The sequence below is a fragment of the Esox lucius genome, chromosome 1 (assembly GCF_011004845.1).
Source record: "Esox lucius isolate fEsoLuc1 chromosome 1, fEsoLuc1.pri, whole genome shotgun sequence".
Taxonomy (NCBI): domain Eukaryota; kingdom Metazoa; phylum Chordata; class Actinopteri; order Esociformes; family Esocidae; genus Esox; species Esox lucius.
Genome location: NC_047569.1, coordinates 37,843,691 through 37,859,276, shown reverse-complemented (window position 1 = coordinate 37,859,276; position 15,586 = coordinate 37,843,691). Strand labels below are relative to the sequence as shown.

The window sequence follows — 15,586 nt, the reverse complement described above, 5'->3', positions numbered from 1 at the left end:
AGAAGTTAAAGATTCAGTCTGTGATATTTGGACACTGGTGGTAAAAGCCAAAAAAAAAAGTCTCCAAAAATGTTATTATTATTATTTGTGACCAATGACATCAGTATAACTCACTTTCAAACTTAGAATTACTTAGCTATTTGAGGTACGATAGTGTTGCAATTTATAGATTATGCACATAAAAACAACATGTTACACATACATCCCAAAATTAGATTAGATTCAACTTCATGGTCATTGAATTGTACAAGTACAGTACAAAGAAATGTAGTGACCAAAAGTGCAAATAGAAGGCAGGAAAAGTATTAAGTGGATGTTACAAGTGGAATGTATAGATGTGCTATGAAGGCAAATACAGTGCAAAATGGCAATTTTAAATGAGCAATGAAGGCAAATAGGGGAGGGCAGAAAATGTTAAAAATTACAAGTATTAAGTATATGTATGTGCAAGTGGGAATTAATATTTGTGTAATGAGGTAAATGCAAGTACTGCTCAATCGAGTTGAAGGTGTAAGGTAGTCTGTGCAGCTGAAAGGCAGGGATATCTGCAATGAGGTTCCCCCACAAAATGTGACATTTAAAGCATTATTTTGTTAATCAAAGTCACACAATATTTAAGGGCTATGTTTAATATCATGGGAAACTTTCTTTAAATTGCCAAAGCATGTTGATAGTAAGAAAGATTAAATAAAAATAACCATTAACAAAAGTAGACAATTAAGTTGATCATTACACAAAAATGTTAACAATACACAAAATGATAAAGCACTTCAAGTGTTGTTCTCAAAGCTCCCCTGGGACCTGAGCTATTCCATGTACTAGATATTCCCAGCGCTAACACACCTGAATCAACATTTATATTCATTATCATGTCCTTGACTAATTGATTCAGCTGAGCTAGTTAAAGGTTACAAGCAAATTATGAAATAACTGTCCAAGGAGTGGTTTGAGGACCACTGAGCTGCACTGTTTTAACCATGTAAATAGTTAAAGAATAATAAAAAAATAAAATAAATTATAAGTTTACAATTCTGTTTGTGCTCCCTGTGATGGCCATTTCTCCTGTGTAACAAATAATGTTGCTTTTGATTGCACATTGCGGTATTATGATTAGCGGAATGGGAATACATCAATTTTTGTTTTATTTATTTCAAATTCAGCCCCTTTCTTGAGTTGTTATGTGTGATCTTGGGGAAAATGTGTCTCTAATGTGATCAGATATTTGGCAGGAGGTTACAAAGTGCGGCTCTGTTTCCACATCGTTTTGTGGGCAGCCTTTCTTCTCTCTAAATAGTAAGCCAATGCTCACTGAGTCTGTACATATTTAAGGGATTGAGTATTTCCAGTGTATAAAATAGTATCCAAGACCAGCTCTTAAATAAAGAAGCTCTTTAGATTAATCTCTGGGTAGATGAGGGCTTTGTTATGGAAATTCTGAAAATCACCATCTTTTGAGTGGGTGTGAGATTTAACAGCCCCTTTTTGGATGTTGATAAATTAGAGGGCATTGATTATTAAAGGTTTTGCACAGTAGACTTTACCGTGCATGCAGAACTTATTCTTCCTTGGTAAGTGGACCCCACACCTCATAGCCATAGAAAGCAATTCTGTGACTGATTGGAGTATTTTAAGGTACATACTGATTGTGATGTATAAAAGCTGCTCTTTTAAACCAACAGAGGCTGTTTTGTTTGTTAGTCAATAGAGAAAATGTCTACTATTGCTGATACTGGAGACAATTTTAGTAGATTCCCCTGTAATTATTAGAGTCAGCAGATGTGTTTGCCGATATGTCATTTGATATGAATGTGGATATGTTAGCTGATAGGTCAAATCTATTATTCAATGTACTGTTCTCGTTCCGTATCTATGACAGTCATATACGTACACACATGCATGCATTGCTGTACTTTCAGTTTAGTTATCCACATTCAATACACTCTGCTGTCAAAATGTAATACTAAGAATGGCTTTACAATTTTATTGATGTTAAGGAGAGGGGAAGAAATCCTCGTAATATATAACACCTGAAAGACAGGGCTTCTGGGGGCTAGATTTTCACTTATTTTTGTTCCAGGTGTGAAACATACAACGTTCTTCTGTGAGTGCGGGTGCTCGGGTGATGAAGTGTTATACCCAATCCCCTTTATCAGGGAAGAGAGATGATGGACATAACCTAAAATGTTCAAACCTGGAGATACAACACTGTTGCAAGACTTCCAGGAGAGCTTGCAAAGCAGACAGACCCGAACATGGTTTGTGGTTTCACTACAGGTCACAAGGAGAAGTGAAAATAAATCATTAGCTCTAAAATTACAATGTTTCAAGTAGCTTTGAACTGTCAGTACTAGAACCATACAACAACTGCGTGAAATAGAGACACTTAAAAAAATGTGGCCTTGAATCAGGCCAACCGCTCTCCTATATCTGTTCAAGTTTCCCTGCATGTACTGTATATTTTAGAAATAATAATTGATTTGATGGCCTGCATATACACTGCTTAGTCAAGCATTAACGTTAGACTCAGTGACGTGTTTCTGTGCCTGAGCTGTCCCTGTCCTTGTCCATCTGGTCATACTTTTGACCTAGTCTAGAATCAAATAGACTCTGGATTTAGCCCAGAGAAATGTATTTATTATTCCAACTGGACTCTTAATATCTCACCCGGCACAGCCAGAAGAGGAATGGTCACCCCTCTGAGCCTGGGTCCTCTCTAGGTTTCTTCCTAAAATTCGGCCTTCTTAGGGAGTTTTTCCTAGCCACTGAAATCCAACACTACTGTTGTTTGCTCCTTGGGGTTTAAGGCCGGGTGTCTCTGTAAAGCACTTTGTGACAACTGCTGTTGTAAAAAGGGCTTTATAAATAAATTTGATTGATTGATTGAGCTGTGCTATCTGGTGTCATGACATGTGCCTACATGTGTGATCTGGGATTTCTTTTGGAGGTGTATTCTTTTTACTTTTTTTTTTTAACCTATCTTGCTCACCGCCTAATTTCAGGGTGTGGATTTTCTAGTTATGGCCCTGCCTCTTCGCAACAACACAACAGATTCGACTGAGTTGAAGCAAGCAAGCAAGCAAATGTATTTACATAACACAGTTCATATATAGAAGCAATTCAATGTGCTTACTGAGACGTGTCCTCCGATGCACATCTTGCCAAGCTATTCTGTTTCTTATAACACTGCTTGTGCAAACTGGGGGTGTTTGAACATGCACGCTGAAGGAAAGTACATTTCCTGGCCAATAACTACTATTTAGCTTGCTTGTGCCAACCTACCACAAGGAGTCACCAGAGCTCTGTCCAACATCCACCCACCCAACCGGGGCACACCAAACCAATTTGTGGTGACTTCTACAGGACCCCAGGGAACTCTCTGTACATCTAGATCTGGTTTCAAATTCAAATAATGCAGCTGTCCTTTGTGGAAGTAAGTTCTTAGTCCACTGTGCCCTGAAACCATCAACTATCTTTGACCAGAGCCAGTGACGGCTACTCATAATCTTATAATTCTATGCCTTGACAGATTATCAACCCTTAATCTGTTCAAGATGCGATTCCATTTATAAGATGGTGACAGTGAACAGTCCTTGACTAGCATGACTAGAAGTTTTCAGTGGCACCTTTTCGTCTTATGACTTTGCTCCGAGATTGATAGGCGTATACAAGATAATTATCAAGATAAAGATCTTAACCTCCTCCTACAACCATGAGGTTGCTGTTTATTTAGTATGTGTTACCATGAAAAGAAGCACTTCAGTAAGTTGTTACATTCTTTTAATCTCAACCATTGTTAGTGTTTGGGAGCAGGTAAGGGTATTTCAAATGTAACCCCAATGTCAGACTGCACCACCCCTTCAGTTTGTGAAAAACTGCATTCAGGTGATAAGTTATGGGTGCACTGAGCTCTAACTTGATGAGCTTGAGGGGAATTGTTCTTAAATATTAATTTAATGTTGTAGGTCGGTTTAACAGGGATACACCCCGTGTCTGTGGCCTAAAGCTCTCATTGAAGGAAAAAGACAACATGGCCTCCTTCGAGAGGATTAAAAACACGTCATGGATAAATCGTGACTGGCTGTCAATCTTTCTCTATGTATAATGCAGATGTAGATCCAGTCGCTGCTGGCCTGCTCGCTTTGATCCTGTCGAAAATGGCTGAAAGAATAATTTGTGAACGCCCCCTAGGCTGTTCAATTCATCATTCGGTATTCATATCATTGGCCTTCGTAATGGGATTCATTACTATAATTCATGATTAATTTTCAAAAAAACGTATAGACATTTCGTATTCGTGTATTGACAAACAAATATTTTCTATGATTTTTCTGGTTCTAACGACAATTTTCCCCCCAATATGAATCATTATATCACGTTGTCTTTTTAAAATGAAAGTTGCTTTTTTGATAAATGTTTTTATAGACAAATTGCAAAAGATTCAGAACCGGCACACGACAAATGAATTGACTCGATAAAAACGTATAATATATTTTAATTTACGTATATATATTACATGCACGTTTTCATAAAGTAAATTATGCAAATGTTAATAAAAAAAATAATAAACCCACAAAACTTTCTTCACATATTTTCCAGACACGGTTGGTCAAAGTGAATTGGACCGGATTGGACGGCAGTAAATCGTGTCAAATTTCCATTTCCGGTATTGGTTGTTGTTGCAAAATAGCATGTATTCACGCTTCACCGGACAGAGGACACTCAGCTACTTCAAATTATAGATATAACATATAAACAAAAGTAAGTGACTATGGCATCCCCCCACCAATTACATGATAGCAGGCCAAGAGATGTATTAGAAACGTTAGCATTCGTTGACTTTTTCATGATGTGGTCTTGCTACCTTTGCGTTGATGTTTATAGCGAGATAGCTAGTAAACTTAGCTGGTGAACCACAGTATCTAGGCGTGAAATAAATGCAGTTAAAGTAAAGTACAATTATGTTTTGGTCACTTTATTTCTACGGCTAACTAGCTAGGCATTTTCACTCTGTTATAATTTACGAGTTTTGGAAATAAGAATTTTTGGGCTCGTGGACCAAGTGTGCAGGTCACGTGGGTGCGCGTTGCCTTACTATGCACGCGCGTGAGTAACATTCAAGGACAAGCCAGTTCTCCACGTAGAGACGTGGTCTACGTGCTTATCTCCGGTGTGCGTGTTCGTCTGTTGTAGTGATGCTGGCTGACGTGCTCCAGGTGCTGCGGGGAGCAGGGAAGGTTGGCCGAGCCTTTGCCAACACACAGGGGGAGATGCTAAGGCTGATGGCCTGTAACTCCACACTGGGGACCGGGGTCAGAGCGGCCCAGGAGGTGGTGGAGGTCGCGATGGGCACGTTGATGGGTGGAGCAGCCACGGTAGGTTACAGACACAAAGAGAGAGGGCCCTTCCTGCGCACCATAAATAGATACACGGGATGAGGAGATTGTTTACATGCAGCTTAATTCAGTGTGCATCACATGTGGAGACAGTGAACAAGGCAATGAGTCTGACGAGTTTCCTAAACCATCGTTTTACATCCCCAGCCACGATCCATCAAGGAGGATGTGTTCCCTGACCCGGAGGGTTGGGAGATTGATCCAGAAGAGGCTGCTAAGTGGTCAGTGGCCTCGGAGCTCCCCCAAGACACAGGAGCCACAGAGACGTCCGGCGGGGCACCTCCCTGCCATCCTGGGGGTCCAGGGGGCGCGGGATTGTCCGGTCAAAGTGCCCGGTTCCTGCACGTCGCCTCAACGCTACGGCACACTAGGTTTCTCCATGACTCGGTAGTGGCCAGGCTCACACCAGAGGACATGGAGAAGGCCCGGGAGGCCAAGCAGGGGCTCAGCCGCCCCATTGTCAAGCAGAAGGTGCGTGACCTCAGCTGTCCTCCCCCTGGTTTAGTCTGACTTTGTGATGTGAATGTTACACTGAGTAGATGTCGGTCCTGCTTTGAAGGTCATGCAATGTTAGGTGAGGGAAGGCTAGGCTGTGTAACATGGAGAGTAACAGGGTATTGTGGCTGTCAGACACGGATCCATACTTTAGTGTTGTAACTAGAAATATCCACTGTGGTGAATCAGAATCGGCCCGAAAATAATTATAGTTGCCTGAGGCTAAGTGTAGTTACCAACTGCAGCCATGTAGTACATCCACCATTATGTTATTCCAGGGCCGTAGCTGAGGTTGTGACAGGTGGCTGGTAATCTCTCAGGTCACAAATGTTTTGTTACTTTACGCTTGCAGCGGGGTACGATGTCACCATTTCTCCTTTTGCATGCAACTTCGGTCTCCTGGCCTAAAATATGTCGGATGTTCATGTTATTGCTAAAATGTATTCATTTGATTGTTGGATGTGAAAAAAGTCAAACTTTTTTGCAGCTTAGTGATCGTGCAAGAGAGAGGAAGGTCCCCGCCACAAGATTAAGTAGGCTGGCGAACTTTGGGGGTAAGAGAGTATCATTTTAATATCCTTTACACCAAGCGCTCGCTGACTGATCTCTTCAGGTTGACGTAACTGTGGGCTACAGCAAGACACTGGAGCGCACCGACGTGTAATATTAACAAAGTGGAGTGGAACTAGGAAGTGGTGGCCCTGCTGGTGCCAAACTGAACCCTATTCCCTTGCGTCTGTCTGACCATAGTCCGTCTCCTTGGTAGGGCTGGCGGTGGGTTTGGGTCTTGGTGCCATTGCGGAAATGGCAAAGCAGTCTATGGGCTCAAAGCGCTCAAGTAAGTCCCTCTGTCTATCACTGAAACACACCCTTGTTGGACCAGGTCACTCGTGGTTTTACTACTGGCTGGCTGGGTGTTAAATCTGGAGTGGTTTCAGTTTGCTCCAAATATTCCTGTTCCCATTTCCTTTAGATTTGTTATTGACGGGATGGTTTGAGATTTTGTCCAGGTGGCCCCTTATCGACTTCCACCGTCGGACGGAGTAGTGGATACCATTTTTTATTATTTGTGGAAACTATCTCTTAAAATTCTGTACCCTGTGTCTCTCAGAGGGCGCCCTGTTGGACTCCCCGCTCCTGTCTGATGCCAATGCAGAGCGCATAGTCAACACCTTGTGTAAGGTCAGAGGGGCCGCGCTCAAAATAGGACAGATGCTCAGTATACAAGGTATAGGCAACTCAACTCCTTTGTCACGTATTGTTTTTACAATGCATTTGTTAATCTAAAGGGGACTAAGGATGAATATCTAAGATTTGTTCAAGTTCAGTGGATGTTCACTTGATGTTATTGTGGTGCTGTCTGTCTGTGGTATGCACGCAACTCTCTCGCTCAGGGAGAGCCGGGTCAGGTCCTGTGTGAGAAACACATTTTCACCGCTAAAACACAACATAGGAGGACCCCATTTGATTGTGCGATATACATTTCATCTTGTAAATGGAAGACCATCGGTCTCTGTAAAGTTATTACATCCTTAGTATTGCCATTTTAAACACTGCGCATTGTTGGGTTTTAGATAACTCCTTCATAAGCCCTCAGCTGCAGAAGATCTTTGAGAGGGTCCGACAGAGTGCAGACTTCATGCCCACCTGGCAGATGAATGTAAGTCCTGCCAACACCACACTGTCTTCTTACCCTTTAGATCAATGGCATAGGTTTGTATTTTATGTTGGGGGGAGGGGGTCAGGGTCAATGAATCCCAGGAATTTCACTATTTTCCAGGGGGGTCACATCGACCCCCCCTCGCCCCTCTAATTCTTCACCCCTGTTTTCGACACTTAGAGTTCTGTTTATAATGTAGTAATAATAATAATATTGACTGCAATGTGGAGTAGTAATTACAATGCAATAAAGTTGACCACGACAGGTGGTTGACTTATCTAGCTATTTTTAAAAAGAAACAGGGAGATTTCAAGATTTAAACTCGGTCAAGAATTCTGGTGTAATTTGTATATCTCTGCATGGAATATCTAGACAATTCAAATCAGCTGATTGTTAGCTTAACATGAATGCAGGGAGTCAACATGTGTAGTGTTCAGCTCCAGATCTGCCTGGTTGGTCATTTACATTTTGCAAAAATTACATTAATGTTACTGACACAAAAAAGATTAGAACCAGTCCACTAACTCAATTTTCCCCGGTATCCGAATGTAACATTTTGTAATATGTCAGACATTGCATTACTTTACGTTAGAAAGTTCTTATGGGGATGGAAATTAACACTGATATTCACTGTGTGTGTGACTGCAGAAAGTTATGGAGGAAGAGCTAGGCATGGGATGGAGGGAAAAGCTGTTGTCGTTTGAAGACAAACCGTTTGCTGCCGCCTCGATCGGCCAGGTTCATCGTGCGGTGATGCTGGATGGCAGAGAGATTGCCATGAAGATCCAGGTGAGGGATGACACACATTCACACCTAAAGTGACCTAGATTCGACGATCTTTCAGAAGTGCAGAAGTGTATACATTTTGGAAAACAAAAAAAAGGTTCTGTTAAGAACCACGCTTCTTGCTGTGTGTTGTCATATTTGGTCTGGGACATTGGGTGCTTGATTTTGTCAGACAGTCCTGGATCTTTCCTAGTGTGACTCCGGATGTCTTCTCCGTTGCTTGATTTCAGTACCCAGGAGTAGCCGAGAGCATCCACAGTGACATCGACAACCTCATGGCCGTTCTGAAGATGAGTGTTAGTCTTCCAGAAGGTAAGAGGAAAGTCTGAATCGCACGATAAGTACATTTCAACTTGTATGGATTTTCACTTCAAAGAAAATTCTCAAAGCACTAAAATGAGCGTAGGTCCTCTACACTGAACGCTTCGTACTGAGATATCGGAGTGCTATTGGAAGTGACCTGAAAAGGCTGCCTGCCGACTGATGTGGTTTTCCTACAGGCTTGTTTGCAGACAGCAGTCTAGAGGTCCTTCAACGAGAGCTGGCGTGGGAGTGTGATTACAAGCGCGAGGCGGAGAGTGCTAAGAAATTTAAGTAAGTCCCACACCTTGTGAGACTGCCGTTAAGCATCTGGTCTCTTCAGGCGGAGAACCTGAAATAACCTGTAGTTTTAGTCCCATTCATGTCTCCGGATCACTTTAAATTCCACTTTACCCAGAAATTCATAATGTGATTTACAGGATTGTTGAATTCAGTCCCTCTCTGTGGTGACCATGAATGCTGCAGGGGTACAGTGTGTGACAGCCTGTTGTAAGTCCAAGTACAAGCGCAGTGTTGTGGAGCTGCTCAATTCATCCTCCACGCATCTGCCTCCAGGTCACTGCTGGCCGACGACCCGTTTTTCGGTGTGCCGTTTGTGGTGGACGAGCTCTCGGCTGGAAGGGTTCTGGCCATGGAGTTGGTGTCTGGTGTACCGCTGGACAGCTGTGTGGGTCTGGATCAGGAGACAAGGAATATGGTTAGAGCTTACCTTTAACCTCTGACCTCCACTGTTTGACCCATGACCCCTCATAAGAATTAATCCTGGTTGAATGTGGTGAAAGGTGTGCAGCGGAGACAGGAGTGGTTGTTTAGTTCAACACCAAGAATGGTTGTCTTGAGACCCATGGTTGGTTGACCCACCAGCCCTTTTTTTATATTTCTGACATCATATCGGAGCCCTTAACCATTGAATACACCCTGTGTGGTTTCTAAGCTATGACTCATTACAGAAACCCCTGTTCAATGTGATCGTCCCTGTTAGGTCATTTCCTCATACCCTGAAGCAGTGATTCATAGAGGCTGTTTCCTGTAGATCTAGACATATTGGCAGTCTTTAAAGTGCTGGTTCAACGAAAGCTTCCACTATGGCACTAAATTTAGTGGCCCAGGGCAGCTTGGGAGCTAGCTTGGGCGTGGTTCCCTGACCCCTGTGCCTCATCATCTGTCACCTGGACTCCCTGCAGATCAGTTTCAGCATCCTGCAGCTGTGTCTGAGGGAGCTGTTTGAGTTCCGCTTCATGCAGACGGACCCCAACTGGGCCAACTTCTTCTACAACGCTGAGCAGAACAAGGTGAGCCTGGGGATGTATGCTGGCATGTCCCAACTAGCGCCAAGTTTCCTGTACTAGGCTTGACCGGAGCCCACCAACTGCAATGTGTAGGGAGTAGGCCCTTTCAGGACACTGTAGGGAGTAGGCCCTTTCAGGACACTGTAGGGAGTAGGCCCTTTCAGGACACTGTAGGGAGTAGGCCCTTTGAGGACACTGTAGGGAGTAGGCCCTTTGAGGACACTGTAGGGAGTAGGCCCTTTGAGGACACTGTTGGGAGTAGGCCCTTTGAGGACACTGTTGGGAGTAGGCCCTTTGAGGACACTGTTGGGAGTAGGCCCTTTGAGGACACTGTTGGGAGTAGGCCCTTTGAGGACACTGTAGGGAGTAGGCCCTTTGAGGACACTGTAGGGAGTAGGCCCTTTGAGGACACCTATAGGGAGTAGGCCCTTTGAGGACACCTATAGGGAGTAGGCCCTTTGAGGACACCTATAGGGAGTAGGCCCTTTCAGGACACCTATAGGGAGTAGGCCCTTTCAGGACACCTATAGGGAGTAGGCCCTTTGAGGACACCTATAGGGAGTAGGCCCTTTGAGGACACCTATAGGGAGTAGGCCCTTTCAGGACACCTATAGGGAGTAGGCCCTTTCAGGACACCTATAGGGAGTAGGCCCTTTCAGGACACCTATAGGGAGTAGGCCCTTTCAGGACACTTAACACTTGGAATCAGGTCATTCATCAATACCATGACCTTTTAAGTATGTTGTTGATCTGTAATTGCTTTTTAAGATGCATAATAACTAGGTAAATGCATGTGTAAAAAAATAAGTGTTAGTCATATTGTCATAAGTCATTAAAAAGACCACAGAATGACTTACAGTGATATCCATTGATGCTTCTGTGATTATTTTATTCAACCTTTGCCTGCTCTGTCTCCAGATTATTCTGCTGGATTTCGGTGCGTGTCGGGATTACCCCGAAGCCTTTACAGATGATTACATACAGGTAAATGAAAGCTGTTCGTTGTTCATTAGGCACTACACTTAACCAAATTTGACTGAAAGTAGGAGGGACTAATCAAATGTCTCCTGACTTTTTCTGCTATGAAACATTCTGCTACTGTTTGCACTAATACCCCCCCCCCCCCCACCACAATGATTGACAGCTCCTATTAAACATTTCATAAACAAAAGAAGGAAAAATAAGAATAGTCTGCCATTGGATTCCTGGCAGAGCAGAGGGTGAGAGCACCACCCCACATAATCATCCATAAAGGGACGAATGATCTCAGCGAAGGCAGGGTGGATGGAGCCAGGGCTCTGATCCGGGGGGCTGTTAGACATGCCTGTCCCACAGCCAGGGTCATCGTCTCCACTCCAGTGCCAAGGGCTGATGTACGTCAGACATTAACACAGGAGTGCTGCTGACACATCCAAATCAGCCTTGGGACAGAATGCCAAACAGGCCTCATGAGACCAACCCACCACCAAGTGGGCTCTATGCTAATCCAGTAACAACACTAACAGCCCGAGAAAAGGATGAGACTAAGGTTGTTTTCTCGCCTATTAATCCGTCTGCTCAAACCGAATCAAGGCAGAGTTGTTACTCATGATCCATTCCTTTTATATCCGATAGGGCTTCACACTGCCCAAAATGTATGGGCCGAAGTTTGTAAACCAAAACAAATCCAAAGGGGGCATGTCATTCAAGGGCCAGCAGTTATGGCCAATGTTTTTAATCAGCATTTCTTAGTTATGGGTTACCTCATGGACTAATTTCACCCGCAATTCCGTTGAATGCATGTAGCACACAAAATTTGAAATGTAACGTTATACCAAGTGATGTACTGGCTCTTATCAGAGGTAGCAGGTGAGCTTACCTGGATGGGCTGGAAACCCCATGTATAAAGTATTCTGCCAATGTTCTGATTCGAGCATGTCTTTTTATTATGTCTTTAATTACCAATTAAATTACGTTTGCATGGAAATTTGCTCGAATGACCCCTCTTCCTGAAGCTATTAACTCCTTAGATCTAAATAACTATAGATGTACAGTTTATTGGTAATTTGGAATTGGATTCATTAATGTATTCTCTAGATACATTTAATTATTAGTATTTTAACATTTTAATCTGCCTTTAGACCTCAACCGTTACAGGATTTATTAAATGTGCTAACGATAACCATTCACTATTGGAACAAGGCAAACTGGCTGTTACTGTATTTATCGATATGTGTAAGCAATATAGTAATCCATTTTTTAAAAAGGTGGTTCCTGCTGTAAATAGGTTTGGAACAGTGCTTGAAAGGGGTTGACTTTCTGAAATATCTAAGTTTTAGTAGAGATTTATTACAGAATTTTTATTATCTTTTGAAACCACATTGAGTAAATTATGAGAAACCATTAACTATAGGGTATGGTTACTTTAAAGATCTAATAGTTAATTTACTGTATCCACCAGAAAGATCCCAACTGCTGCTTTGTATCCTAGTCCATATGGCCATCTATCAAAACACATGCAAAGTCTTAGGATTAGATGTAATATATGACAGTCTTTGTTGATTAATTTAATGATTGTGTTATGTCACCACATTGTACAAAGGGTAAATCGCTAAACTGGCTGTCACTGCCTACTCACAACTCACACTGCTCTTTTTGACAATAGCAGCAATTACTAATTACTAAGTAAAGTAAGATCTTTCAAGGGTAAGATATTTGAGATACAAAACCCCAATGGGCTGGAATAGTTTAGTTTCAGAAATCAAGGCATTAAATTTACAAAACGAAAAGGAGCCCTTTGGATACTGGTCAGAAGAAATTTTAGTTTTTAACAATAACAAAGTGGAGATATTTTTAAGTAGATTATGTACCACGATATATACAGCTCCGGAAAAAATTAAGAGACCACTGCACCTTTTTCTTTTCTTTCCAAAAAAGTAGAAAAGGAAGGTTTTAAGTGAGGAACAGAAGGGTTAAAATGACGCCACTGCAAATTGAACGCTTCTGTTCCTCACTCAAAACTTTCCTTTTCAACCTTTTTGGAAAGGAAAGAAAAAGGTGCAGTGGTCTCTTATTTTTTTCCGGAGCTGTATATTATAGCTATTTCATGCATTATTTGTACTTCTACAGTAGCAATATTCATTAAATGATTGACCTATTTGTACAGTACCCTTTTAAATGCTGATAATCTAATGGAGCGTTTTGGTACACTTCTGAAGCTGGATGGTGCAGTATGGTGTTCATCCGTCAGAATTTGAAAACTATTTATTTCTTAGCCTTGCTGTCTACATGATTTTGTTCTTTGTGCCCTTTTGATGACACTAGCGTTAAGGTGGTGATGTTGTTAGTTTCTCTGCCTGTGTTAAGGTGGTGATGTTGTTAGTTTTTCTGCCTGTGTTAAGGTGGTGATGTTGCTAGTTTTTCTGCCTGTGTTAAGGTGGTGATGTTGTTAGTTTTTCTGCCTGTGTTAAGGTGGTGATGTTGCTAGTTTTTCTGCCTGTGTTAAGGTGGTGATGTTGCTAGTTTTTCTGCCTGTGTTAAGGTGGTGATGTTGCTAGTTTTTCTGCCTGTGTTAAGGTGGTGATGTTAGTTTTTCTCCCTGTGTTAAGGTGGTGATGTTGTTAGTTTTTCTGCCTGTGTTAAGGTGGTGATGTTGTTAGTTTTTCTGCCTGTGTTAAGGTGGTGATGTTGCTAGTTTTTCTGCCTGTGTTAAGGTGGTGCATGGAGCCTCAGTTGGAGACAGGGCGACCGTTCTAGAAAAATCCAAGGATCTCAAGTTCCTCACAGGGTTTGAGACCAAGGTAAGGAGTTATTTTTGTGTCACGATAATAACTGCTTTGTGAAGCACATGCATTTTTTTATATTTTGTCTAGGAGATCATGCGTCCTTTTCTCCCTCTGTTCCTCCTCACTGCTCCGTTGGTGCATGCCTTCCTGTTGTGAACAGGATCATGTATGTTCTTCATAACATACAGTACCAGTCAAATGTTTGGACACACTCTAGTTCAAGGGTAATATGTTTTAATAGTTTTATTATTTTTCCTTAATGTAGAATAATGGTGAACTCATCAAAACTATGAAATAACACTTTTTTCAAAGTCGCATCCCTTTTCCTTGATGACAGCCTTGCACACAAAAAATCTTTTTTGGTTGCTACTTGATTCCATGTGTGTTATTTCATAGTTTTGATCTCCTCACTATTATTCTACAATGTGGAAAATGGTAAAACTAAAGAACTACCCTTGAATGAGTGAGTAGACGAGTCCAATCTTTGGACTGGTACTGTATATAAAAGGATCATTCATGCTTATAACAAACAAAAAAATAGTAGTAATAATAATAATATGTCTTACCAGGTCAGGTCAACTTCTGTCCCTCTCTTTCCCAAGGCTTTCCAGGATGCCCATGTAGAGGCCGTGATGATCCTCGGTGAGGCTTTTGCCAACTCCGACGCCTTTGACTTTGGCACTCAGAGCACGACGCAACGCATCCACAGCCTGATTCCTGTCATGCTGCGCCACCGCCTGACACCCCCGCCAGAGGAGACCTACTCCCTGCACCGCAAGATGGCAGGCTCCTTCCTCATCTGTTCCAAACTTGGTGCCAAAATTGCCTGTAGGGACATGTTCCTGGATATCTACAATGCCTACAACCAGCGTGGGCTTCAAAAGGAGAAGGCATCCCGGGGTCAGGCCTAGAGGTCAAGGGTGACGTGACGTCGGGTTGGGCTCAAAGTTCATCTGACAGGCCCTGACAGTGGGAAGAAAGTGATTGTCCAACCCTATTGGCCTTGACTATGTTTATGTAGGCCAGCATAGACTGAAACTGTACTGTGTTGGACACCCTCACACTCCACGCATTTTCATGTAGACGGATTGATGCCACTGCACCATTGTCCTGTTGTGGAAGAGTGATGGAAATTAATGGGAGTCAGAGCATATGCTTGTATAAGAACAGACTTAGTGACTTAGTCGCTTGGGATTGGTGTTAATGACTGGAAAATGTAAAGGTATGGCCCGACGGATGTGCCATAACCGGTTCGAGCCAGGTCTCAGTTAAGGAAAAACATAATGGAACATTTCCAGTGTTTAGGACGTGTCCTGGCCCAGGGGTTTTCTTGAAGCTGTCATTTTAATGCAGAACAATAATGTGTGATAATGTAATACACACTACAAAGGTCACTCCTTACGATATTGTTACAGTCAATGTCAGCCTGAAAGATTTAGACTTTGCTGTCAATTTTGTTTTGTTTTTCTGCCCAACTTTCGAAGTTTATGTCACTGCCTTTTTGGTTGCGTTGTTAAGCTGTTGTGTGAATGCATCATGAATACCATGTTAGAATGAGCAGGGGTATTTTCAAAGGAATTCTTAATGTTGACATCCACAGATCTCCTTGAAAACAACATGGTAAAATGGTGCTGCTTCTTAACGGCAACTGGAAAAGGATAAAAGTAAGCATTGCTGACATTTCCACTTAATCTGTGCTACTGTGCAGTTTGGGACCACACTTAAGTGTGATAAGAAATATAGTAACAGAAAGACATTTGCAATTAGTTAGCTGACTTTTAAATCAAGGTGTCTAGTACTTAGCAAAAATATAAATGTGAAATGTCAAGTGTTGGTCCCATGTTTCATGAGCTAAAATAAAAGATCCAAGACATTTTG

The 15,586-nt window shown here is 42.2% G+C and overlaps 1 protein-coding gene across 1 annotated transcript; it reads left to right on the top strand.

The window, feature by feature from the left end:
* The first annotated feature begins 4,614 nt into the window (after positions 1-4,614).
* Positions 4,615-15,586, top strand: coq8b (coenzyme Q8B). The gene is given in 16 exon segments (XM_010898666.3): positions 4,615-4,758; positions 5,191-5,372; positions 5,541-5,864; positions 6,376-6,442; positions 6,655-6,726; positions 7,000-7,116; positions 7,463-7,548; positions 8,197-8,337; positions 8,565-8,646; positions 8,835-8,928; positions 9,211-9,352; positions 9,840-9,947; positions 10,863-10,928; positions 13,637-13,723; positions 14,311-14,577; positions 14,580-15,586. Coding segments are annotated over 16 exon segments (1,932 nt in total). The 5' UTR covers positions 4,615-4,757; the 3' UTR covers positions 14,676-15,586.